The sequence below is a fragment of the Balaenoptera physalus genome (assembly GCF_965194825.1).
Source record: "Balaenoptera physalus genome assembly, chromosome: 17".
Classification (NCBI taxonomy): Eukaryota; Metazoa; Chordata; class Mammalia; order Artiodactyla; family Balaenopteridae; genus Balaenoptera; species Balaenoptera physalus.
The window spans coordinates 9,631,611-9,658,445 of NC_138895.1; the positions used below are offsets into that span (position 1 = coordinate 9,631,611).

At 39.2% G+C, this 26,835-nt stretch overlaps 1 protein-coding gene across 3 annotated transcripts in view; it reads left to right on the forward strand.

Annotated features, from left to right (window-relative positions):
• The window catches only part of NKAIN3 (sodium/potassium transporting ATPase interacting 3), a 507,826-nt gene that overhangs the window by 266,994 nt on the left and 213,997 nt on the right, over positions 1-26,835 (forward strand). For all 3 annotated transcript variants that reach the window (XM_082433753.1, XM_082433755.1, XM_082433754.1), the window contains exon 3: positions 7,560-7,640. In XM_082433753.1, the coding sequence (XP_082289879.1) occupies positions 7,560-7,640 (81 nt within the window). The remainder of the gene's footprint in view (positions 1-7,559; positions 7,641-26,835) is intronic.

A 26,835-nucleotide genomic window follows, 5' to 3' on the forward strand; every position in this document is an offset into this window, starting at 1 on the left:
GATGCTGTTTTCTGCTGAGGCACAAAGTGCCAGGTGGCTGTGAAGCCAGTGGCTTCTATGGGATGAAGCTGTCTGTGCACGTTAGTGACGTATCTAGTCCTACTGCTTTCACCCTCTCAGTATTAGCTCCACACACTCTTCACGCAGCTCCTGCCTTGGTTGAGACTTTGCAGTCTCTTTCCTGCACGTGGACTTCCTGCTTGCCTTCGGCTTCCTCCCTGTTAACGTGTCCCTTGTACTTTTTCTAAATCACTGGCTTAAAACCCTTCACTAACTCGTAGCAGGATAAAATCTAAGAATATTCTGGACTGCCCCACCTGACCAAACTCGTCTCACAATCCCTACTTCCTTCCTTCCTTTCTCCCCCTCCTTCTTCCCCGATACCTGTTTTTTCTTAACTTTCTTCCTTCCGTTTTTCTTTTACATATTCATTCCTATTTATTGGGTTTCTACGCTGTATGTGGCATTGTGTTCAGTGCGGGGAACAAGGTGAGCAAATACAGATGTGTCTTCTGTCCTCCTGGGTACTTACCTTACAGTCTAGGGAGGGCAAGTGGGTTTTATCAGATAATCATCCACATAAACGTTAAAGTGCAACTGTCACAAGTGTTAAAAAGGAGCACGTTGTGCCAGTAGAGGTATAATGGAGGGATCTCTCGGAGCCTGCAGAAGACGTACAATGGAGGGATCCCTCGGAGCCTGCAGAAGACGTACAATGCAGGGATCCCTCGGAGCCTGCAGGCGTGACTGTGGAGCTGAGATCTGCAGTGTGAGTGTGAGTTCACCACGGTAGAGGGGACCGAAGGGGGTTCTGGGCAGGAAGCACCACGGGGCACACAGTAGGATGTCGATAGCAGGAGGTCCCATTCCCTCGCTAAGCATTCACTGAGGACCTGCTCTCCTGTGCCAGGGTGGGATAAACAGCAGAGAATGTACATGAACTCACTGTGGAGGAGAGAGAAGGTTCAGATTCCTGAACCATTCACCTCTCAGGAGGTGATGAAATGACAGGGGAAGAGGAACGGGAAAAACGAGGGGCAGAGGCCAGGAGAGAGCCGGGCGAACTGCAGAGACCTGGGAGAGCAGAGGGTTTGTGCTCTGCAACGTCGGGAACCCTCCTCTCTACGTGCTGCTCCAGCCTCCGGCTCTCATAGCCTCGCCCAGTGGTTGTGCTGCCCGGCTAGCAACAGCCCTCACCCCTCGTGCTCACTTCCTTCCAGGCACTTTAGCAGTTAATCACCCCCTGCTCCTCTGTCTCTGTGTCTTGAGCATGTTTTATAATCTGTTCACATTTATGTCTCCCCAACTAGGCAAAGAGTTCTTTGCGAACACGCAGTGTCATAGGTGCTCAATAAATACCTACTATTTTTCCCATCATATTTCGCTGCCGGTTCCTAGCGTCCTCTTGCGATAGGACTGGGGTCACTTCTTTGTCTGGTATCTTTTCCTCACTTCCTTCTCTCGCTTCTCCCTCTTGCATGTTGAAGGAGGAAGATTTGGGTCTTTCAGAATCTTCAAAGAAAAATGTCTGTAAGACAAACAATCTACGTTTTTGCTCCTCTTGATTTTCTCTTGGTGTGTATGCCAGCCAAATCCCTATTGTTTTATTTACTCTCTCATTCAAGACCCTCTCCCAGGAAGGGGAGAGAAAGGAAACAGTGAATTGTCAGGAAAGCTCTCCATGACAACATGTCATTTGGTTTAATCTTCACAAATGTCCTATGGGTGTGCATTAGTATCCCTAATTTTACAGATAAGGCAAGAGTTAAGGAAAGGTTAAGTGACTTACCCAAGGAACCCAGATAGTAAATGGCAGAAATGGATGGTATTGTTAGGATTATGGAGTCGCTTTATCACGATCTATGCTCTGCTTCCACCATCACATTCCAGATGATATGCTGCCACTGTCAATGTAAGATTTGACATTGGAAATGATCCTGCCTTACCTCCTCAGCTGATCATAGAATGTTGTTACCTATGTGGGATTCCAGATTAACTCTTATTCTAACATAGGTATAGAGTATCTATTTGGGAGAAATGCTGAAGAATCGTTAGTCAATGAGTATGGGAAGTCTGTTCACTAAGGGTGCCTTTAATGGGAAGACTATCACGGGTGCCTAGTTATGGGGAAGTGGCTACTCCACGTTACCTTTATCACACCACCACTAGTAGCTCATCCCCGAGTTGTTTTCATGAATACTTTGGTTCGAAGCCACAGTTGGTGGTCTCCAGGCCACCAATTAATTAATTCCAATTAATTCTGGTATGAAAAAGCCTGGAAATGAATATGGCCTATGTCACACTAATCAAGGGATGCCTCAAAGGCACCCACTTCTCAACGGCAGTGAGAGGAGACCTGGGTCCAAAATCCATACTAACTTCTCACCGAGCGGGAAAGGGATTTCTGACGGCAGGAGATTTTTCTCTCGAACTTGGCCTCCATTATTGGCTGAAACAGTCACCAGCAGTGCCAATTCAATGTAATCCAGTTCAAGCTAGCAGACATTTTGGAGCACCAAGACACAGAGGGTAAGGTCCTGCCATTTCTTAAAACAAACAGGGTTTATCACAGCTGAATTTAAAGAATTGATCACCCTTATGAAAATGGTTAAGGTAAAGGGGCACGTAGAGCAAGCTCTCCAGTGTCTACAGGCAAATTTCAGACTCCTTAGGTGGAAGTCAGAGCTTATAAAAACTGCTCTTGACTTATCTTTCTGGCATCCCCTGCCCTCCTTTCCTTCCCACCTCATGCCAGACGTGCTGACTGATTCGTGTTTTCCAAAGACCACGTGCTGTTTCTTGCCTCCTTGGTTTATATGCACTGCACCTGCTCCCTGGACCACCCTATTCTCCTTACCCATCTGGAAAAATTTTAATAATTCTTCAACTGAATAGTCACCTTTAAGAGCCTTCTCTGGCCATCCCCCCTCCAGGCTAAGTGCCTCTTCCGCTCTGCACCCATAGATCCTGGTGACTCTATCCTATCTCTCTACACGGTTGCCATCCTTGCTTCCAGGCCCGTCTCATCTCATTCAACTGTGTCCTCCTGTATATGTACACGTAGAGCTGATTCACTTTGCTGTACAGTAGAGACTAACACAGCATTGTAAAGCAACTATACTCCAATAAAAATTTACAAAAATTCAGTGTCCTCCTGGCAGGCAGACGGTGCCCGTCCATGGCTGTATTCTAAGTTATCCTGATGTGCATGGGCCTTTAAAGATGCTTAATACTTGATTAAACAAATAATAAATTAATTAAAGGTTATTGGATGAAATTATTTTACTGGATGAACTAGACGGTGATTTCTTATCTCAGAACATGGCAACAATAGTTCTGCAAAAGAATCTGGCCTTACTGCCTTGCTTCTTTCAATCTGAACACCAGGATTTATAAGATAAAGTAGTATGTGCTGCTCTGCCTGCACCTACCATTAGCTGACTTATTCCTCGACTTATTTTTTTTCTAATAAATATAACATTGTGGGCCCCTGACACTGTATTGAGGAGGTCCCATTGCAAAGACTGTTAGAAAAATTCACCCAAATCACAAAATGAAAGAGAGATAATTCCCCTTTAGTTACCATCACTGCTGAGAAGGTACAATTTACTATTTCTACATTTATTTTTAGAACATAAAACCAACTTTGTCATATGGTACTCTTTCGCTGATTAAAATTTATTTTAGCTAAGGTACAAGGTGGGATATATACATTAGGGATGCCAAGTGTAATCATAGCATTTGAATGCACTTTTGTGTTTCCTTGGCTGTCATATTTAACAGTCATAAAAAGTACTGTTCTGGAATCAGCTGTTTACTCCTGTCTGCTTTGCTCCTATGTCAAATATTTTAAAATCTTACTTACGAATTCTAGAAAGAGATTCTGCTCTACAATTATTGAAATCTTTATTATTTCATGGATAATAATTTAATCAAGCGGTTTTACATTAATTTAAATGCAGAAATATTAGCTAACTTGACAGTTTTTGACGAAAGATTAACATTGGAATTAAAAGTAATTCAAATCTTCCTTTAAAAATTAAAAAAAGAAAGCCTAGTAAGTATGCTAGGCCCATAAGTTAGTTATTTGGACTTTTATACAAATGTCCACATCCAAAGAACTGCAACTTGCTTTCATTTGAATTGTTATACTGGGAAATATCCCTACTATGTCATCATAAATCTCCCTCCAGAGTTACTGCTCAACATGGCAGTTAAGAGTGTTAGGTTTCCATTCAGTGGTCTCAGATTTATTTGCCCCTGGACATGAATACTAAACTCCAGAAACTATTAGAACAATGAGTGAGCAAGGAACCTACAATTTTTTTGAGTGAATCTAACATATTGAGTATAATATTGTATCTGATTGATACACATGGGAATGAATGAATGAATGAATGGCCTTCCTGGTAATTGGAAAACAAACAAGCTCAGGAAGTAAAAATAATTTATGTCATGGACTAATTGCTCAATGAGAAAGAAATAGGCTGGGAGACTGCTAAAGTTCATTTCAATTAAAAAATGCTGAAATATCTTCATAAAACTATGCAATATCCAGGAAGCCACAGAGAACACATAGATGTTTTTCCATCTTTATGGGCATCGTCTAACTAAATTAGGATTTAAGATATGTGTACTGAACATAAGCAAAGTAGGATAGATAAATAGGTTGATAGATTATATTTAGATAGATAGATGATGGGTAAATAGATGGATAGATAATTATACAGAGTGATTTTTTTTTTTTACTTTGAGAAGTTAAGTCTTCTATACTTCAAGTATATCTATGTGGCTGTCTGAGCTTGTAGGCGTACTCCAAGATAACCAAAAGGTATTTGTTAAAAATATAGTTTATCTCTTTTTTAAATTCTAGTTTCAATTGCATTATAAATAAATTAACCCACATCAAAAAGAAGAGAGGGAGGATAGCCAGTGTCTTATACCATATGTGGTTCTAATACTTTCTGCCTCAGCAAAATTCCTTTGGATGTGTTATTCGTGTTGCTAGAAATCCTTTCCTCTTACCTCTGTGTGCAGACTTGAGTCTCAGGTGCACATTGAGGTATATGGTTTCCATCTCATAACAATCCAAAATTCAACCATGCAGGTATTCTTTGTTCTCAACAAACCAGTGTATTAGAATAAAGAGACTTACAATATTGCTTTTTAAAAAACTACGTATTTATATAACGCACGACACATTAATAGCAAAATACAAAAGAAATCATTTCAAAAACATAACCAGTTATAGAATATATATGAATGAATGAATTTTTGGTAAACTGATGATCTGGTGAATTGGTTATTTGATAAAGTGCAGAATTTGGGGAAGTGTTAACTCGCAAATTAATCTGTAGTCCTTTTCCTAAGATCTTTTAAAATGAAGACTCTCGTGTAATGCCCAAGCACCCCAGCTCTGGAGTCAAACTGCCAAAGTGCCTATCCCAACTCTGACACTAACTAGGTGATCCGATGATTTCCTCTCTACCTTGGTATTAATGTGATGGCTAAATGACTTAATCTGTGTAAAGTGCTTATCACAGTACCAGGAACATAGAAAGCAGCGGAGTAACTCTTGTTAGGAATTTCGGAGCTGACAGTTGGAATCTACTCAGCCTGATCATTTTATCTTTGAATGTTTGAAAGTGACATCAGTAGCACAACTTGTGAGGGATCAGAATACACTTCAATCACTAAGTTTGTGCTATGATTTTAAGTAGAATTTTTTATTATGTATTTTTTATAGCTATGAGTTGATTTACTTTTCTAAAAGAATACTTATGGGTTTAGGCTTGCAGTCCTAATAATTAAGAATCATGTGGTTTTACAGTTAATTCAGTTCATTTTCTTACTTTAGTCTTGCTTTATTTTATGTCCTTCCCTTAACCTTTATCACTGGCTTTTTCCTCCTGAATTAGTGGTCTGCACTACTCTGTCACTCAAATATACCCATAATTATATTTATTTAGAATGAAAAATATCAGATACCAGATGCCATCTGATTAGCAACATCTTTAAAATGTGTTGTGGTTATTGTGACTTCGTCAGTTTTCAAAAAAGTATACATTGAGAATGTAAATTAGCTATTTTCAATATTCATGGGAATATTTTGTGGTTCAGAAAAATGCATTTCAATGCATTTGGTGCACTTTTAAGGAAACATCTAAACCCACTCACACTAGAAGACTTTGCCAGCAGAAGGTATCAGGTCAACAATATCGGCAACGACCAAAAGCCTAAATATATATTTTAACTTATGTTAACTTTTTAACATATTTTCCAACTCCTCTAAATTTCCAGTGATTTTGGAGCCTTAACTCATTATTATAAATGTTTTATTCTTTAAAAAAATCATAAATGACAAAGATACAAAATGTAAATTGAATTTTAGAAAAAGTTTAAAAGCTTCTGATAAGGTTTGTAATAAGATCATGGCTATTTTATACAGTGTTTAAAATTCATAAGTCTATTGTTTGGCAGAGCATAGAAGAAGCTAATAAGTTATTTCAATATTTATCTTAATTTAACAATAGAAAACAATAATTTAATTAGTATGCCTGTTTAAGAAGTTACGAATTCATAGATTTTTGCAGTACAATAAAATGAATGAGCAAACCATTGTATTTGATCTGCTCATTGTGTTGCCATGGTAAGTTCCATCCTGAGTCATCCAAGCTGTCCTATATGTCAGTTTTCCAGACCTCAGTGTCTTTGTTTGCCTAAGAAAGTGACTGGATGAATAGAGCCCTAGGACCTCTCTATTGATGAGTCTTGATCTAAGGCTACCTTAATTCAGTCTGACTAATACTCTTGAGGAAGGCATTTCCTAATACATAATACATTAATGAAACCAATTACTCAATAAGGCTGGCATGTTTACAGTTTTTTGGTTGTGATTGGAAGGTATTTTCCCATTATGGAAATATGTTGCTTATTTGCTCACTCTTAATCCTACTTATTAATAAGTAGGATTTACTTATTAATCCTACCATAATTAGAACTTATGTGCTTTTAAAAAATATTTTACATAATCATATTATATTCTATAATTATATTAGGGGCATACACTCCACTCAATAAAATAGTCCAACAGTTGAAAGGTTGTTAATTTTACTCCATACATCCATTTTCAAACATGATCCATATTCAGGGATATGGAAGTGAAGGGTTTTGACTAACATTCCTAAACCCTTGATGATTTATTATTATAACTAAAAGATAGCTACCTAGCTAGCTAGCTAGATAGCCCCCAGAAAATTTGCATAATTATGTCCCTTGGAAAAGCTGGTAGTCAGAAAACAAATCAAATCAGCACTTGGATTTAACTTGCATCTGCAAGCCAGCAAACCACTGTAAAAATAAATCTAGTTTTATTGGCATCTACTTAAAGCAGTAGAAACTATTGGATTTTTAATTTCTAGAGATCTTAGGGGACCGCATAAGGAGCATTCTTTTCCAGAAAACACACTTATTGATATTTTTATTATCGATTTATTTAGTATGCATGCCTTTCATCTCCACATTTTTCTTCTCTTCTTCCCCCCACCCTTTCTTTCCAGTATACAGTATGGACTGCCCTCTGGGTCACCTGGAATGTGTTCATTATCTGCTTCTATTTGGAAGTAGGTGGGCTCTCTAAGGTAAGTCCATCATGCTTTTAAAGTACACTTTTAAAAAGAATACACTAATAAATAATCTAAGTAACATTACAAATGGAATACTAATATATATGTGTATACAGTAATCTAAGCAACATTACAAATGGAATACTAAGTATATATAGTAATCTAAGCAACATTACAAATGGGATACTAATCAAAAAAGAGTTTGGATACCATTAGAAAGAATAACCTTGGGAACATGTTAATACAATGAAACTCTGAAACAATGGCCTTATGATTTAGTTTGTTAAGCTGTCGTGGAACTCAGCTACCAGTGTATCCTCATGTCCAGTTTAAAAAGGCCTAATGTCCCAGTGACCACAGCCCCATATGTTAAGTGAAAAATGGCTTTGAACATTCTTGTGTTTAAAATGGGAAAAGGGATTGACTAAGATGTAAACGTAACAAACATGAATAGCAAATTGCTATCTTTGCTTGAATATTAATTCTGGAAAAATAAAGTTTGTCAGAGAAGGAAATCCTCATTACAGTAAATGGAGCATACGTTTACTGACAACTAAATACATCAGTGCAGTGATCCCTATTGTGAAATTCTGATCAGAAAAGAATTGTCTTGATGCAACATGATACAAATATTATTTCTGTCTGTCTAGAACTCATGTCAACAAAACACATAATTTTCATTATGACTCTTGCAGAATCATCTTTTGATTACCATCCAAATGGAAGAGCATCTTGGGTTAAGTTTCTAGTTATGTTTCTTAAGCATTATTCTCATAAACCAGCACAGTTCCCACTTGAAATCGTAGAGAAGAAACCTAACAGTATAATTACAAAAAGAATAAGAAAGCTGTAATCTATCTTTTCGATTTCTTGTTATCAACTATATTTGTGCAAACATTCTATTGTTGTATGATAGTCTCAAATTTTCTTTAAGTAGCATTTGTGGTTTAGATCTTAGAAAATTTGCCTTGACCAACACAGAGACTTTTAGAATTGTTAGGCTCCACTGAAGTCCATACGCTAACAAAGAATTTTTGATTTAGCCAAGCAGCAAATATCCCTGAAGGGTTTTCTCCAGAACCTCCAGAGGTGGTTACTCTTTGTTCTACACTATAATAACTTTATAATTAGAACTTGTCATCATTTTCTCACATTGGCAAATGTATTCAGGAACCAGAAATGACATTTCTGAGTTACATGCAAATGCACCAACATCTACCTTTACCTCTACCTAATTTCTAAGACAGAAGAAAGTACTTAAATCAGTGCCCAGTGATTATCTGTAACATGCAGATTATAAAGTAATTTTAAAATGCAATTTTATGAATAAAATAGTTATGGATAATAAGTTAAGCATAGCATTTTTCAACCCATAACATTTTGTAACTCATGATTTGATTGGTCATTTTAAGTCATACTTTTATTTCACTGGGTGGAAATCATCTTTTATCTCTTTCTCTGTTAATTGGTTTGGAATAAATTAGACCAGAGGAAATTTGTTCCATGGAATTGGCATCATAGTGTGTTGAAAGAGGACTGAATTTCAAATCATAAGTCTTGGATTCAAATCTTGTCTTTAATGCTTATAAACTATGGGCCCTTAGGCAAAGCACTGAACCCAGAAAGTCTCTGTGAAATATAAAAACAGGACCAGCTTCACCAATAAAGATAGTACTCAGTGTTTGTTTGGTGTTTCGCATTGTTACCAAATATGGTAACTCAGGTAAGCTGCAAAATAATCCTGTGATGTGATTTTTTAAAATTTTTAAAAACTATAATAATAGTAGCATTGATTTGTTCCCCAAAGGCTGATTTCCCTCCACGGCTCAAGGTGACCTTTGTGAACTGTTTCTTGTAACTGCTTTTCTAATATCAATGTGCATGTCAAGGATTTTTTTTTCCTCGTTTCTGTGGGTTCAAGGTTAAAAAAAATGGGTATAGTGGTCCCAGTTACTCATTTCATTACCTGTTTAAATGCCATTAAGCAGTCAACCAAGTATTCTAGATCATAAATAGGATAGATGACTCCAAAAGGAGCATCCTAAAGATTTTCTGTTGGTCTCTATTTACTGTGTCAAAGGCTGGTAACCTCTCCCTGGCTAGCCACAGGTAAGCCTCAATTCCAGCCTGTAGGGAATCTATTCTGCAAACTAGAGCACAGTTAAGGACCCTTGATAAACCCAAGCACCTCTGCCATTTTTTCCAGGTTGTACCCCATTTCGTAAGATATTCCTTGTCCATGTGTGCTAGTTTATATACTAACTTTCTAGAGCCCTCTGTCTCCTGCTAGTTCATGAAGGCATTTCTTGGAATTACCCACTTGGATAGATTAATAGGAGCCTCCCTCTACTTCGATTTTTGCCCAAAAGGTCCATTCTAAAATGGTGAAAAGACCGGATTCAGATTAATTTCCACAACATCTCTATGGATTCGGGTGTTATTCCAATGACAGGCAGTACTGAGCCATTCTCGTTAACTGACAGTGTACTCGCCGGGCCACGAGCAATCATACGTCTGGCCTATTATGGGGACTCTTGATCACAACCTTCTGATTTTCCCCTTTGCTGTTATCTGCCCATCAGCTTGGCATCATACTTTTGTCACTGTGGTCTTGAAGGTCCTGATTCTCCCCAGACCTTCCAGAACTTGAAGGAAATGGGAATGTGTGCATGTATGTTGAGGTTGAGGATGACTGTGGGTAGGTGACCAAAAGTGCCTGCACTTTCGTAATCTACTGGAGCCTCAGTTTCCTTTTCTGCAAAGTGAGGAAGAGCACAGCACTAGTTTTATTGGATTGTTGAAAGAATTAAGTAAGATGATTCATACAAAGAACTTAGAAGGATCTTGGCATATTGTGAGGTTTCAGTAAAAAGTGGTTTTTATAATTGCCGATCAACATCATCATCTTTATTATTATTGAGAAATTAACAGACGTCATGGTCCTCATTCTGCAAACCTGTGGTACGTATATTTATTACTATGCAAGAGCTGTAAAAGGGAAGAAAATGTGGGACTGAGTGACTTGTTTTAAAAGTATGTAACAGTCCCTTGTGATAGGACCTCAGATCTGCATATTAACTTCACAGCTGTAACACGATTAATTAAACCCTTTCCTTCAACATGTAAATAGTGTTTTTGAAATTCTTCTGCAGCTAGATTCTCCTGCTGTCCCTCCTGCTCCCCTTGGAAGGGGACTTTATGCATCTTTGGAGGCACTAAGACTGTTTTTCATGCTGTACTTTAAGATCACCAAGGGTACAGTTAATAAGTTATTGCTGCTTCTTTGGAAGTCCCAAGACTTGAAATCATTTTTTTCTTCCTAGGAATCCATTCAGAATGTAAATATGAAAACCCAACTCATTTGCTACATTTAAAGATACTGAAAGACAAGTTATGTTGAGAACTCAAGTTGTACTTGTTTTTAATCCCTCCAAAATTAAGCTGATGCCTTATGGCATCTTTTTGATTACTCCAAATGGTAGAGACTTTACGCTAATATTTCTTCTAATTGACTTTTCCTGAGAGATGTATGGAACTTACACATTACTGATCCTAGAGAATTTTCAGTGTGTCACATTTTCCTAGAATTCTGACTCTGTGTGACGGTGCATGAGCATAATTTAGACATAAAAAATGAATGTATAGAAATTCTCTGTAGACTTATATTAATCATGAGCTTTGATCAGGGGTTTTCTAAAACTTAGGCAGGAAGCCTGGGAGGGAAATGGACTGACCCTTCCTGATTTCTCCTCTGTACTGGCGTTCACGTTGCCTTCACACAAAAGGGAAACTACCTATATTCGTTTCTCTATATCATGTCTTAATGACTGTGCTTTTTTCATAGTACCTGATTTGTGGGTATTTTGATTCTTAAAGAAATCTAATTGATACAGCCACTATGGAGAACAGTATGGAAGTTCCTTAAAAAACTAAAAATAGAACTACCATATGACCCAGCAATCCCACTACTGGGCATATACCCTGAGAAAACCAGAATTCAAAAAGACACATGCACCCCAATGTTCATTGCAGCACTATTTACAATAGCCAGGACATGGAAGCAACCTAAGTGCCCATCGACAGAAGAATGGATAAAGAAGATGTGGCACATATATACAATGGAATATTACTCAGCCATAAAAGAAACAAAATTGAGTTATTTGTAGTGAGATGGATGGACCTAGACTCTGTCATACAGAGTGAAGTGAGTCAGAAGGAGAAAAACAAATACTGTATGCTAACACATATATATCGAATCTAAAAAAAAAAAAAGGTTCTGAAGAACCTAGGGGCAGGACAGGAATAAAGATGCAGACATAGAGAAAGGACTTGAGGACACGGGGAGGGGGAAGGGTAAGCTGGGACGAAGTGAGAGAGTGGCATGGACATATACACACTACCAAATGTAAAATAGATAGCTAGTGGGAAGCAGCCACATAGCACAGGGAGATCAGCTTGGTGCTTTGTGACCACCTAGAGGGGTGGGATAGGGAGGGTGGGAGGGAGGCTCAAAAGGGAGGGGATATGGGGATATATGTATACATACAGCTGATTCACTTTGTTGTATAGCAGAAACTAACAACATTGTAAAGCAACTATACTCCAATAAAGATGTGAAAAAAAAGAAAGAAATTTAAGCCATTTCTCCAAATGGCAATAATAGCACTTTCTTATCCTCTTTTGACTTAAATCATCACCATTCACTCACAAGGGTTCTCTTCTCTTGTGAGACTCTTCAGTTGAATATTTCGTCTGAGCAGTCTGGCAGGGTCAATGAGATCATTCTTCTTTTTCAAGGCTCATTCTTGTTACCTAGCCTGAGTTGTTCCTCTGTACTTACGAGGAAAAATCTCTTTCTTGATCAAGATTCATTTTCCTTCAAGGTTGGATTCTTCCACTAACTTTGGCTTTGGGCAGGCACTTTCAAGTAGGAAACGTTTAGGCAATTCAGAGTTCCGTGCAGAAGTTATTGCATAGGAAACAGAACTCCCAATCCCCTTCAGCTGCTTGCAATCCATCCATTATTCTTAATAAACATTCTAAATATTTTTATGTTTCAAAGAATTCTTTTTCTGTGGGCAGTTTCAAACTAAATAAGTGATGCATAGTGCATTTCTTTCTTTACGTAAATACAACTTGCTGAATCTAGCAATGAGTATTAAACTTGCATTTATCCTTTCCTTTTGATGATATTTTCCTCAGACATTTTTTAGAAAGAACCTTGAAATGTGATGTTTATGGAGGGCTGAAGCTAGGATACAAAATGTCTGTATTTGAGAATAATGTATCAGCAAATGATATAGGAGTAGCATCCAAGAAACCAAGCAAAACTATGCCTACTTTTGAAACTACAAGAATGATATCCTTTTTACTGTATCATGAGGTAAATAGCATATCTGTATCAATGAGAATCTTTGGAAAAATGCTTAAACTTTCAGTTCACTGGAATAACAAAATATTTTATGTTCTGAACTAATATATTAGTATATATTTATCCTGCTATCCTGAAAGAATGCTTTTGTCTGTAATATTGACTGAGGGAATGGGAGATTGGAGGTGATGGTGGACATCTAGCCAGTTATTAAAGATTTATAAAGGAAGAACCATCACAATCTGCTTCTGGGCATTAAATCGAAATGAGACCCAAAAGCTTGCAAATGTTTATTGTTTCCTACACAGCCCTTTACCTAAGTGATGCAATTATGTTCTTTTATTTAAAAAAAAAAAAGTAGCAAAGCTGTGTAAATATAGTTATGCATTCCTTATTCCAAAGGACTTAAACTATACTTTTCCCCTTGGCTTTGGTCTAAGTGAACATAACTTCTGAAAATAGCATCTTCAGTTTTCTTTGTATGGTAAGATAATTGTTTTCCCTGTAGCTTCTTTTCCACAGTAAAGAAAATTATAAGCACATTTAAACTCAGTATTATATTTTCATAGATTTCGTCAAATACAAACATTTTGAAAACCTTTGCTTAAAAAATCCAATTTGCTGCTACGTTATAGTCCAATGACATACAGAAACCACAGTGAACTCAGTAATTGCTGCGGCCTGGGTGGTGTTTGGAGTTTTTAATCACAAGTTTGTGTGATAATCTTATGTCCTTCTGTAGAGGTTCAAATCGTTTTTTCAAAAGAGCAAATGGATGTATTATTCGATCAACAGTAACTCTATTTATTGCTGCAAAATGAGAGTCATTGAACAAAGCCAATGCAAATGTAATTGAATAAAATATATATATATATATATATATATATATATATATATAATTGAATAACTGGGTTATTGTCTCAACTCAGTGGATTATAATCATGAAATGGTTTTGTTTCTTTGAATAAGCTGTCTCCGAACTATTTCATCTCCAACCCTATTCCCATTCATTATCACACTGGGTAACAGATTCTGTGTACAAGTTTGGTCATTAAAAATTAGTCTCCTGTCTGATTCAAACCTGTTCTCCTCTCACCAAAGCTGACCATGCTTACAGCCTTTGCATACCTCTCTCTCCTCCCTTCTCTTGACTCCACTCCTCAGGGAGAAAAGACAGGATGTAGTCAACTTCTATAGCCAACCTTGAGCTGATGGTGGAGTTTGCAGAGATCCTTGACCTCATGCCAGCCTTAGTCTTTTCCAGCCACTCGTAACAGCTGCTGCTGATGTGACGATCTCCAAATTGGCTAATTCTTCTACTAAGTTCAATAAAACAATATTTTTAATAGATCTATAATTATTCCAATAGATGTAAGTTTGTTAAGCCACTGTTTATATAACATTAAGCCATTCTGCATGGAACTTGGCTGCTAATTTCCATGCAGGCATTATTTTTTTTTAATTTTGGAATATGCAGAGAAACCACACTTTATAGCTTATATCCAAATGCTTTGCTCGTTTTTAAGGCAATTTAAAGATGCTACTGCAAAATTTTTGATGCAGTCAGTTGAACATAAGATCATTTTAGAACAAAATGTAGTACGGATAGAACATGAGTAAATGCCGTTAAGATTTTGGATTTTCTTGTGATGTTAATTAGTTTGTTCTGAAGACACAATCTCTTTGTTGTGAAACATTAATTAAGAATACAATCCCGGGGCTTCCCTGGTGGCGCAGCGGTTGGGAATCCGCCTGCCAATGCAGGGGACATGGGTTCGTGCCCCGGTCCGGGAGGATCCCACATGCCGCGGAGCAGCTAGGGTTTCTCTTTGAGCCACTGGGTGGCTGTGATGGCATGAGGAATTATGGGCCTGAGGCTTCAGACTGATTTGGATTAGAGCCTTGAACATAGATGGCCCTAAAAGTATCTGTGCATCCAGTCTGTGATGTGGCTGGTTACAGCAGCTGCTGGAACCCCAGCGCTGGACCACTGGCTGCCCCAGCACGAGAGTTCTGCATCCCTGGCTCAGAAAGGATAAGCTTGAGAATTCAGGGGGAACTGAATGATGATGAAATCAGTCAGAGTTGCCGGGAATGATGTGAAAACTGAAAATGATCGGCCAGAAGTTTAGTGTCAAGGATGAGAAACGGGAATGGAGATGTGTTTTGCTTTCTCTTGACGCAAGGAGGTGCTGATGGAATGACAACTTAGAAGTCCTTGTAAGGAGATGCCGTTTGGTGTGAAGCTCCTTACAAGTCATGTCTGCCCACCAGCCGGGCTGACTGGCGTGGCGGCCAAGCATGGACCTGCCCAGGTTAGAGAGGCCGGAAACAGGAGCCATTCCAGCCCCCCATGCATGTCCTGTTTGAGGGCCGACAGAGAGGAAAACGGAGGAAAAGTGCCTGGAGCAAAGACTGCCCAGAAGATGAGGCCGAACGGGCTGGTCCCAGCACAGACCACCGAACAGAAGCACAGGGTGACGGAATTAAAGGGGAGAGGGACACAGGAAGTATCTGAGTGTCCAGGATTCGGGAGGAGCCCTCCGCCACCCCTTGGAAGCCCTCAGCGTTGATCCCCCTTTGCCTGTTTTCTGACTTGGGAATAACAGGAGAAGTACAGCAACAATATTCAGTTGTGTTTATTAGAATTGTCAGTGTGCTTGCCTGTTAAAATCAGCACATCAAAGCATCCGGCGGTCTAGACTCCTTAAAAATGTGGCTTTTTCCTGGGAACTCTCAGCCTACTTCAGAAACTAGATGGAATAGTTCACAGTCAGATAAGAAATGAAGCTGAGAAAACAAATGAAGACATTAAAAAAGTAATTCTACTTCATTCTTGCAGAAGCTGGTATGGTTCAAGGTCTCTGAGAACTTATTTATGGAATCTGAATATCGGTAGTTCTTAATTACCTAAAAACATGGGAACTTTAAAAACATATATTTCTAAGATTAAAATTAGATGGGGAGGGACAAAATTGAATGAAATTTAGCTAACTTAAAAGAAAAGGAAGAATATCCATTTGCTAAATTAATTTACAAATGGGAAATATAACTTTCTATGAAAATCATATCGTTTTCCTAATTTTGTAGGTGTTCAACTACATCCATCTAATCACTCTTTCATTAAACAAATGATGGCAGAAATTTCTAGTTATCTTCCATTATCTAGTCCCCCTCCTTCTGGTCAAGAGTCAGGGAAAATCTACCTGTTTGAGGTGCAAGTGCTAAAAAACGATTTCCTTTGCCTTTATATGAACAGGTGTGATTATCTAAGTTCTGGCCATTAAGATATAAGCAGAAGAATTGTGAAGCCTTCTGAAAAGGCTACTTAAAAGCTAATTCAGTTTAGAAGCAGGCCCAAACTTAGTGACTTGTAGAATACAGTCTTACATTTAAAAGAATACAAATCTTACCCTTCTTCTATAGATCAGAAATCAGGCATGAGTCTCGATGGTCTAAAATCAAGTTGTGAGACAGCCACTATGGAAAAGTGTATGGAAGGTCCTCAAAAAATTAAAAATAGAACTACCATATGATCTAGCAATTCCACTTCTGGGTATTTACCCAAAGGAAATTAAATCACTTTCTTGAAAAGATATCTGCACCCCCATGTTCATTGCAGCATTATTTGCAATAGCCAAGACATGGAAACAACCTAAGTGTCCATCATCAGATGAATGGTTAAAGAAAAAGTGGTATTTTATAGGAATATCACTCAGCCACGAAGAAAAAGGAAATCCTGCCATTTGAGGGGACATGGATGGTCCTTGAGGGCATTATGCTAAGTGAAATAAGTAAGACAGAGAAAGACTAGTACTGAGTAATACCACTTACATGTGGAATCTAAAAAAACAAACTCACAGATAGAGAGAACTAGTGGATTCCAGAGGCAGGACGTGAGGGGTTGGAAACATGGATGAAGGTGGTCAGGAGGTACAAACTTCCAATTATAAGATAACTAAGTCCTGGGGATGTAATGTACGTCATGGTGACTATAGTTAACAATATTGTATTGTATATTTGGAAGTTGCTAGGATAATAGATCTTAAAATTTCTAATCACAAAAAAATTTGTAACTGTGTGAAGGGATGGATGTTAATGAAACTTACCGTGGTAATCACTTTGCAATATATACATATACAATAGTGTATGTCAATTATAGCTCAATACAACTGGGAAAAATTAAAATAAATTAAAAAATAATCAAGGTGTCAGCAGGGCCGTGTTCCTTTCTGGAGGCTCTGGGGGAGAATCTGTTTTCTTTCATTTTCCAGCTTCTAGAAGCTGCCCACATTCCTCCCTGTGTTCAAAGCCAGAGATGGCATCCCAAACCTTCTTATGCTGCCATCTCTCTGATTTTCTGCAGCCAGGAAACATTCTCCACTTTTAAGGACTCCGGTGATTAGATTGGACCCACCTGCATAACAGAGGCTTATCTCAGCATTATCAAGGTCCTTCACTTTAATCACCTCTATAAAGTCCCTTTGCCATGCAGGGTACCGTATTCACAGGTTCTGAGGGTTAGGACATGAACCTCTTTGGGGACCACTATTCTGCTACCACAGTGGTGCCAACCATTTGGGACTATGCGGTAACCTTAAGGATGTCAAGGTTGAGATGTCAACCATGTCAGCTATGAGGATGTCAACCATGAGAATAATTGAGTAAAAAGAAAAAAGGAGCCTGGGACCCTAACTCTGTGGAGGTTTTGTATCAGCCCTGTGTTGCCCACGCAGATTTCTTTCATATTGGGGGGGTGGGGGCCACTCTTGGGGGGGGCTTGAAATATGCAGCTGAAAATAATACCTGACCAATCATATATAATTCTACAGATCATTTTACCTAGCATTTACTTGGTTCAAAGCAATGTGCCAGGTAGTAGGGCTACATCCAGTTCCTGCCCCATAAAATGTTCTATGTCATAGGAAAGACAGACATTAAATAGGTAAAAACAAGAAAATGTAACCAGTGTTATGATGATGAAGGAAAAAGGCCTCTGATACCATAGAACAGAGAACATAGCATCACCGGGATCAGGGAAGGTTTCCTAAGGAAGACAGGAAGACACACTCAGTAAAGAACAGCATTACAAGTACCATGCTGACCTTTAAAACACAAATGCAGTTATTGACCTACCATCCACGAGAAAAGTGCTTTGAGTTGCTACTTTTTTTTAAATTCCCTATAATGAATTTTCATCAATCCACCCACCTCCATCCCATATTTTTTCTCCAGACTCTCTTCTGGCCAGCATACACTGGAGAGAGAACTCCATGGGATTACATGCATCAGAGCCAAGGTCACTACCCTTGGGAAGTGGTCACATAAGGACATGCTCTAAACAAAGGAGCTTTCGAGGTACAGATCATGACTACCAGTGGCCTGGAAATATGTTTAGGAACAGTTGGGAGAAAATGCCAGAATGCTGGAAGTCCTTTTGAGATGGTCTGGAGTTAATTTCCCTGAGCATAAATAGACAAATGTGCTCCTCAAATATACGAGTGTTTCACTGCACAACTGCACTATTTAGCTTAGGGCCAGTAACTGATTCAAAAAGTATTTCAAGGAAGGGCAAACATGCTTCCTGCAAAATCCTCTGTGTGCTACTGAAAGAAAAATGGCCTTGAGTTAAGAAGTCTTTTCAGAACAAGCACTCTATCCCCACACTTATTTTAGCAACAAAAATTCAATTTGGTTGAGCTGTCTGGAGAGTTGATTTGACCCTGTTTCCAGAACAATGTGCGATGGTTTGAAGGCATCATTTCTACGTGGACCATCTATGTTTTCGCTTATACGTATAATTTGTCATTTTGTGCTTGTCCTTAATTCTAGAATTAATAGAGAAAACACTTCCTCTGTGTATTTGAAGTATCGGGGTGCATTAAGACTATTTTAAGTATCAGTGTGAGAAGATGCTCTGTCCTGCTTCTGGGCAGCAGGGAGCAGCAGAGGCACTGATTGTGTAGTGAGCTGTGCTCACCCTTAAGTGACATCCTGAGACAAAGAGTGTAATTATTATTTCCTACATACGATTAATCTTATATGCCGAGAACATGGTATGAATTTCACTTTAGTATAAAAGGCAGACAGGCTACTGGTCCCTGAACTCAATGACAGTCAGAAGAGCCTAGACATTGGGTGATCTGATGAATAATTTAAGACTGATCTGTTAACTGGGCAGAAGTGAAGTTAGCCGTGCAGGGAGACACATTGTCAATTGCCAGCAATTTACTACGTTTTTGAAAACCGCAAGCAGCAATTTACAGAAAAGATTAGGCCAGTTACTGTACATGTGTGACATTTTCTTGATTTAAGATGTCAATCTGGAAAGCTGTTCACTGGCAACTGGAGTTTGGAATGAGGTTATAAAGTTTACGAAGAACTGCTTTTACCTGGGAATGTCTATATTTCTGCTCTGGGGGACCCCTGAATGCACACCTCCTGCTGGGATTAAATGTGCATATGCAAATGAGCGCTGTCAGAGAGGGTGATGCACCTGCTCTGGGACCATTAAGCACCTTTGCATCAGTCAGTGCCCTAATGCACTTGTCCCTGAGAAAGCATGGTGATGGGCTTTATTTCTCGGAGAAGAAATCATTGTCCGTATATTTCTTTAGTCCTGTGCCTTCTGGGGGGTATAATCACTTTCATCCTGTACCAGAAGTTTACTCTGCTATTCATAAGAAGCTGATTAAAGGAAAATCCCATTTTTATTAGTGTAATTTCTTTCCTCTTTTTTTCCCTATTGGAATTAAGTCAGTAACAATAATTTCTTCATATTTGAATTTGTAAAAAAGTAAAATGAAGGAAACCTTAGCCCCCGGTGGAATTTGATACCGTAAGGTTTCCTGAAGGATAACTTCTATAGGAAGGATATGTGCATCATTTACAGCATCTCATAATTTAAATACAACAAAGGACAACCTATGATTGATCATTTTTGGAGCACTACCCAAAAATGGACTTTTGATATACTTCAAAATTTATACTCAATGTTTACATTATCGACTTCTCCAAAGATTCCTAGGAAGCTTAAACATTGCACATCAGGGTTGTAATTGTAATTCCTCTTCTGAAATCACAGGTGTCAATAGTAACTATATTTTTAAATGAGTTTAGTTTTCCAGATGAGAACCAAGTCAATGTGTATCATTGTTAGCAACAAAATCAATCTGAAAACTAAGACAAATACCTTCTTTCTTCTGCTTTCCACTCTTTCTCTGTTTGCCCAGCTGGCTGGGTCCATAAACTCTTACAAATTGATGGCAGCTTTTGTGTTTCCTTTAATCATTTTTTCCCACATGTTTTTCCCAAAAGGAGAAAACAAGATGACCACTTGATAAATTATTTTTTTATCTTCTATATCCAATATTTACCATAAATATTGATAAATTAAAATAAATATTGAGAAATTTACCATAAAAGCCAAGAATCAAACTGTTTAATAGCTAGAGGTTAGTATTAGACCACAACTCTGGCTTTACCCAGAGGCTTTTTTTTTTTTTTTTAAATCAGTAAAATTAAAGTCCACATGAGTGGACAACTTTTAAGACATTACACTAAAGACTGACAGAGCTCTTCAGTGGCTCGGCAGACTTACTGTCTTGACATCTAAGGCAGTAGAAAAACACTCTTGGCAAACACGTAAGTTTTTAATTACTTACACAATCTTGGCTTTGGGTGACTCTAACCAATTAAATCTTACAGTTTCATTGTTCATTCTTTGTCTATAGTATTTTTAATGTAAAATATATGTATACTTTCAGAAGGGGAAAAAATGTTGGCTTATTTAGAGCTAGCTTTGTAGACAATAAAATCAATGTTTTATCTGTTTGACTAAAGATTAGATTGGGGTATAATAATGCTGGCAGCTAACAGAATGCCTTGCATGTAGGAGGCTTTCACCATTGTTGAAAATATCAGGAAATGAATTTCCAAGGTCTAAATCGTGATAGGTTTACCCACTAAGGCCCCTTGATGCTTGGATCAGAGTATAATGATTTTTGACTTGATCTATTTCTTTACCTTTAGAAACTCCCTACTTTATTTTTCACTAAATCATCAAAAGCCTCATGTACTTTATTATGAGTACCAAACAGAGAGGTGGTTTATTACATTGCATTTATATTGTGTTTTCCTTCAAGTAGCTCAAGGGGCTTTACAAAACATGACAGCAGTCATCAAAACACTTTGTTAGGCATGTAAGGCAAGAAATAATGCTGGTATAAATGTACCAGAGGCATAATGCTTACTGGAAAATGTTCATTTTCTACATATTTTTCAAGAGATGATCTTTTTTAGAAATTTTCTTTAAAAGAAGTTCCAACTTGCTTAAAAATTTTCTTTTCTCAGCTTTGGAATCAGACATTTTAATGCAACAAATTCGTTGAGCATCTTCTCTGTGCCAGGTATTATTGTAGGTGCTGAGAATATAACTGGGAGATGAAAAGAACCTGCTCTCACAGAGCTTTTATTGTAGTGAAAGAGACATAATATATAAACAAATAAATACATGACATGACATCATCTGTTAAGTGCTATCAAGAGAAAAAAAGGCAGGATAAGGGGATAGAGGGTGACTTCATGGGAAGATGGAGTTAAGAGGCCCAAGTGGCAGACAGGAGCAACTCATGCAAAGATACGGGAGGATGCCAGGTCCCCAAGATGGAAGGATGCTCGGTGTGTACAACAAATAGCAGGGATGCTGTGTTGTGTCCCTAACTGGCTGTGAGTATGGAGAGCTGAGAAGGGGCAAGATCCTGTAGGAACCTCATAGGCCATGGTAGGAATTTGGATTTGGCCTCAATGTAATGGGAACCCAATAGAAGTTTGAGTGTAGGAGAATGACAGGATCAAAAATTGGTGTGACTGTCATATAGGAAAGAAGAATAGAAGCAAGAGGACCCCTAGAGAGATGATTCTGGTGGTCCAGGTAAGAAATAAAGGTAACTTGGACGAGGGTGGTGGCAGTGACAGAGGGGAGAGTAGTCAGAACTGACTTACAGTTGGAAATCAGAAGTGGCAGAATTTGCTAAAGGATCAGAGGTGGTGTGTGGGAGAGCTTTAAATCCTGTCTCTGCCACGTGTGATATTGTCTGCGAGCTGTAGTTTTCTCACCTGTAAGAGAGCAACAATACACAAATCCCTAGGTATCCACAGGGAATTGGTTCCAGGACCCCCCGCAGATACGCAAATCCACAGATGCTCAAGTCGCTTATATAAACGGCATAGTATTTGCATATAACATAGACACATCCTCCTGTGTGCTTTAAACCAGCTCTAGATTACGTATAATACCTAATACAATGTAAATGCTATGTAAATAGTTGTAAATACAATGTAAATGCTAAGTAAATAGTTGTCAAGCAAATTCAAGTTTGCTTTTTGGAACTTTCTGGAATTTTTTCTTCGAATATTTTCAATCCGCAGTTATTTGAATCAGCAAGTGCCAAACCCTTGAATACGGAGGGCAGACTGTAATTTCATCTGAGTGTAGTGAGGAGACTGCGGTCTCCTGTGACTTGGAGTACGCTTTCCATGCTTTGAAGTGTCTGCTCCCTCCCCCTTCCCTACTAGCCCTTTTCTTTCTTTCTTTCAGTTCTCTTTAACTTCACACTCCTTACCTTTCTTCCCCTTTTGTTTCCTGTTTCTCCTTCGTTGTACTATGTATTGTCCTTGCCCTCTGAATGGCTTATTTAAGGATGCCAGGATTTTACCAGCTGGGCTCCTTTGAAAACCAAGGGGTCTTTTCAAGCAAGGGGTCCTGAGCCTAACTTTCTTAGTTTCGTGGTAAATCCACTCTGCATTTTTAGACTCTAATCAAAATCCTTGACTCAATAGTTGATGTACTTCTAATATATATAGTTGAAACCTCCATGGAAAGAGAAAAAAAACAAGATGTGAAGTGTATTTGCTTCTTTCAAACATAGACAGCCTTTAGCATTGAGAGCAAAAGTGGAAAGGGTTTTGAAACTGAAAGTCGGTTAGAAAGTATTTTGTGCTACCAACTTGTATATGTTTACCCTGAAATTCTTCTGATCTCAATGAGGATCAGTGATATTTAAATCCACATTTTGATTTTTTTGAGAAATTCTCACAGTGATTCAGTTCTGACACTAATCAATTCAACACCAACTGGGTGTCCAACTATTCGATCCAGTTCTGAAACTAACAAGCCAGCTAGCTCAGACTCCACAGGTTAAGGTCTAGGTCTCACAAAGACTGACCCATTTCACCCACCAGCTGCAGTAGGATACCCAGCTACTCAAACTCCTGCCCAGGCAACTACCAATTCAGGGGTTCCTACAACCCCCCACTAGAACTCATGAAGGCACTATGAGTACTGGTTTATTGTAAAGGATACAACTCAGGAACAGCTGAATGGAAGAGAAGGAGAGGGCAAGGTATGGGAGTTGGGGCTTCTGCACCCTCTCCAGGTGTGCCATCCTCCCAGCATCTCGATGTGTTGCTCTGTTCACAACCCAGAAGCTACTGGAACCACGTTGTTCAAGAGTTTTTAAGGAAGTTTCTTTATGTAGGCATGATTGATTAAATCATTGGCCATTGGTAGTTGAACTCAATTTTCAGTCCCTCTCTCCTCCCCAAAGAGAGTGGGGTGGAAAGTTCCAACCTTCCAACTGTGGTTGCTTCTGGCAACCAGCTCTCTCCTTGAAGCTAGCTAGGGCTTTTGTCCCGAAGAGTCACCTCATTAACATAAACTCAAGTAAGGTCAAAAGGGGCTCCTTGTGAATAACAAAAGATACTCCTATCTCAGGAAATCCCAAAGGTTTGAGAAGCTCTGTCCCAGGAACCGACAAATACCAAATATAGATTTTTTATCATACCACACTATTTAATTACTATCCCATTGAGAAAAGAACTTTCGAAGGACCCTGACACTAGGTGCTAGGTTCATCCAGAATAAGAAAGACACTGAGTACAGAGGGCGGAAAGCAGGGAAAAAGAAACAGGAGGACTTGAAGATCTGCTGGGTACCAGGCAAGTTCACAGAGGGAGCTCATTTCACCCTGACATCAGTCTCCCAAAGAAAGTGGCCTTTCCCCTTAATAGATAAGAAAATGCAAGGTTTAGAGAAGGTAAATAATTTACTCCCGGTCAGATAGCCCATGTCTGGCAAATATGGTTTTTGATCCTAGGCTGCTGTCTCCGAGACTAAGATCACATCCATTATTGACAGTTGCCTCCGGTATATAGAAGAATCACAAAATGGAAGAAAAAAAAAGAAAAACCAGGGCAAACATACTACTGTATTCATACGTTCCTCCCCCACCACTGAGGAGTGTTGGGTCTTATCTAAGCAGCCTGAAAGCCTGAGACGTGGGAGATTTATGAATAAACAAAACTCTGCCCAAGTAGCTGACACAAAGGCTACCTACCACGAAGTGATAAGATGACTTAGCGTGGTAAATCTTGTGTGTTCAGTCATCAAAGGCTGCAAATCCACCTTTGTATTTTCAGATTTCAGAAAGGCTTTGGCCCTGAATTATCTGAAAGATTGTATACTCACAGCTCTGTCATTAGGATCTGCAACGGTGGCCACCCCACTTGGTGCCTCACTGGTTATCCGCATCCGAACACCTGCAGTGGAACCTTGCAATTGACAGCAGAGTCAGCCGCGTTGCCCCGTGCCCTTCATCCCTTTCTGCAGATGAGGAAATCACGTCTCCGAGAAGTTAAATCTCTGGTGAACACACACCAAAAATCGGTGGCTAAAGGGAGTCAAACTTAGAATATCAGATCCATGTCCATGGACGTCGTCGAGGATGTGATTCAGGCTTGGGGTTGGAAGCATAGAAATGACTTACCAGGATCCGGTAGCTGCCTAAGCAGTCAACCCAGCTGTGAGCAAGGCGAGGAGGGTGTATCTTAAAGCTACTGTTCAAAGCTACTGCTCCATCCAGCTGTGTCTGAAAACTGGTGCAATTGTTATGATCGCCTCCCTGGCAGAGGACAATTACTTACAGTGACTTGTCTTTTTAAATTTTTTCCCACTTATTTATTCAGCATTGCTTTTCCCTTCATTAGAAAAATGATCATCAATAAAATAGATATTCTACACTTTTTTCTACAGTGATGCTGTTGAGTTAATAAACATTCCGATTTGGTGCTAATGTTGTTTGTTAGACCTCAGCCTCCACCTTGGAGAAACCCTGTACTAATTTAAGCAGGAAACTGTACCCAGTGAAGATGTTGCTGCGGTGGACAGATGTTGCAGTGCCGTCAGGTAGTTGCAAGTATTTATTTACCTTAGCTGAGTTCAACTGGGCAATTCCCATACTGAGTCACTTATATTTCCAGGGGAATGGAAACGGAAACATTCAAACCTGGAACAGCTGATGCATATGGGCAAAACGTACTGAAAATACATGGCGATGTTTTTAAGGGTCTTTCTGTTGACAAACTGGTGAAATCATTAACCGGATCGGATCTGGCTGCTCCCCGCTTTAAAAAAATCAATACTGGCAGCAGTTGGTAGAAAGGAAAGTTGCTTTTAATCAGAATGCCAGCAGTCTGGGGCGACAATGGGCTCAGTGCTCAGCCATGAAAGTTTTCAAGGGAAGAAGGGAAGTCATCTCGGTTAACTCGGACCTGGGGGGTCAGAGTCGCCACCCCCACTGCGTGCAGGCTTGTGTGAAGGCTTGTTGAGTCTTCGTGATCTTTCTTTAGATGCTATCTTGTTCACACAGTTTGTTCCCCCTTTTACTGAAGGGGAACCTAGGGAAGAGGTCTGACCATCTGCTAATTACTTATTCCTCATTTCTACTTCTTTGATCTATGGAAAGAACCAACAGATTAGGCAAGGTATTGTGTGATCAGAAGATTTGAAAGGTGTACTAGGGCTGGAGATGAGTCGAGCATGGGGGAGCCTGGTTTAAGGTTAGTGACAGACAAAGGGACCTCCTGCAGAGAGCTCTTTCCTGCCCAAAGCTGCTTACAAAATGCTTGTTAAGATGTGCGATATAACACAGTAGTCGACAACATCCTTGAGAAAGAAAGTGAACTAACCTAGGGCTAGCCCTGAAAGGAAAAGCTACAGGGATGCATTATGTACGAATGTATATTAACAAGTCTTTCTGGACAATTTAAGGGATGCCAGGGGTCATTTGGAATATGTTTATTTGATTTTCACCTTCTATGATGACTTTAGACCCAGATCTCACATAAGAAGCCAAAGCATTTTGCCTCTAGGTATCGATTCTTAGAAACCTGCTAGCCACCATTTATGCTGTAACTAAATGCAAGAAGAAAGGTAGTGGGCTTCCCTGGTGGCGCAGTGTTTGAGAGTCTGCCTGCCAATGCAGGGGACACGGGTATGAGCCCTGGTCTGGGAGGATCCCGCATGCCGCGGAGCGGCTGGGCCCATGAGCCACAATTACTGAGCCTGCGCGTCTGGAGCCTGTGCTCCGCAACAAGAGAGGCCACGGTAGTGAGAGGCCCGCGCACCGCGATGAAGAGTGGGTGGCCCCCGCCTGCCACAACTAGAGAAAGCCCCCGCACAGAAACGAAGACCCAACACAGCCATAAATAAATAAATAAATAAATACTTAAAAAAACAAAAAAAACAAAACAAAAAACAAAAAAAAGAAGAAAGGTAGTGAGGAAGTAACTCCAATTATTTTGGAAATAAAAATAAAGTTTTATTCATTCCCATCCACCGCCATCCTCCTACCAGTTTTTATGTATCAGACCCTTTTCTCAGCAAAGGAAGATATTAATGATCTTATTAACATATTAAACAATGGCATAGGAAAGGCTGACATTTCCCAAAGCTTTTGGTCAATGATTAAAGTAATGAAAGTTGCCAGTTTTTCAGGCCAA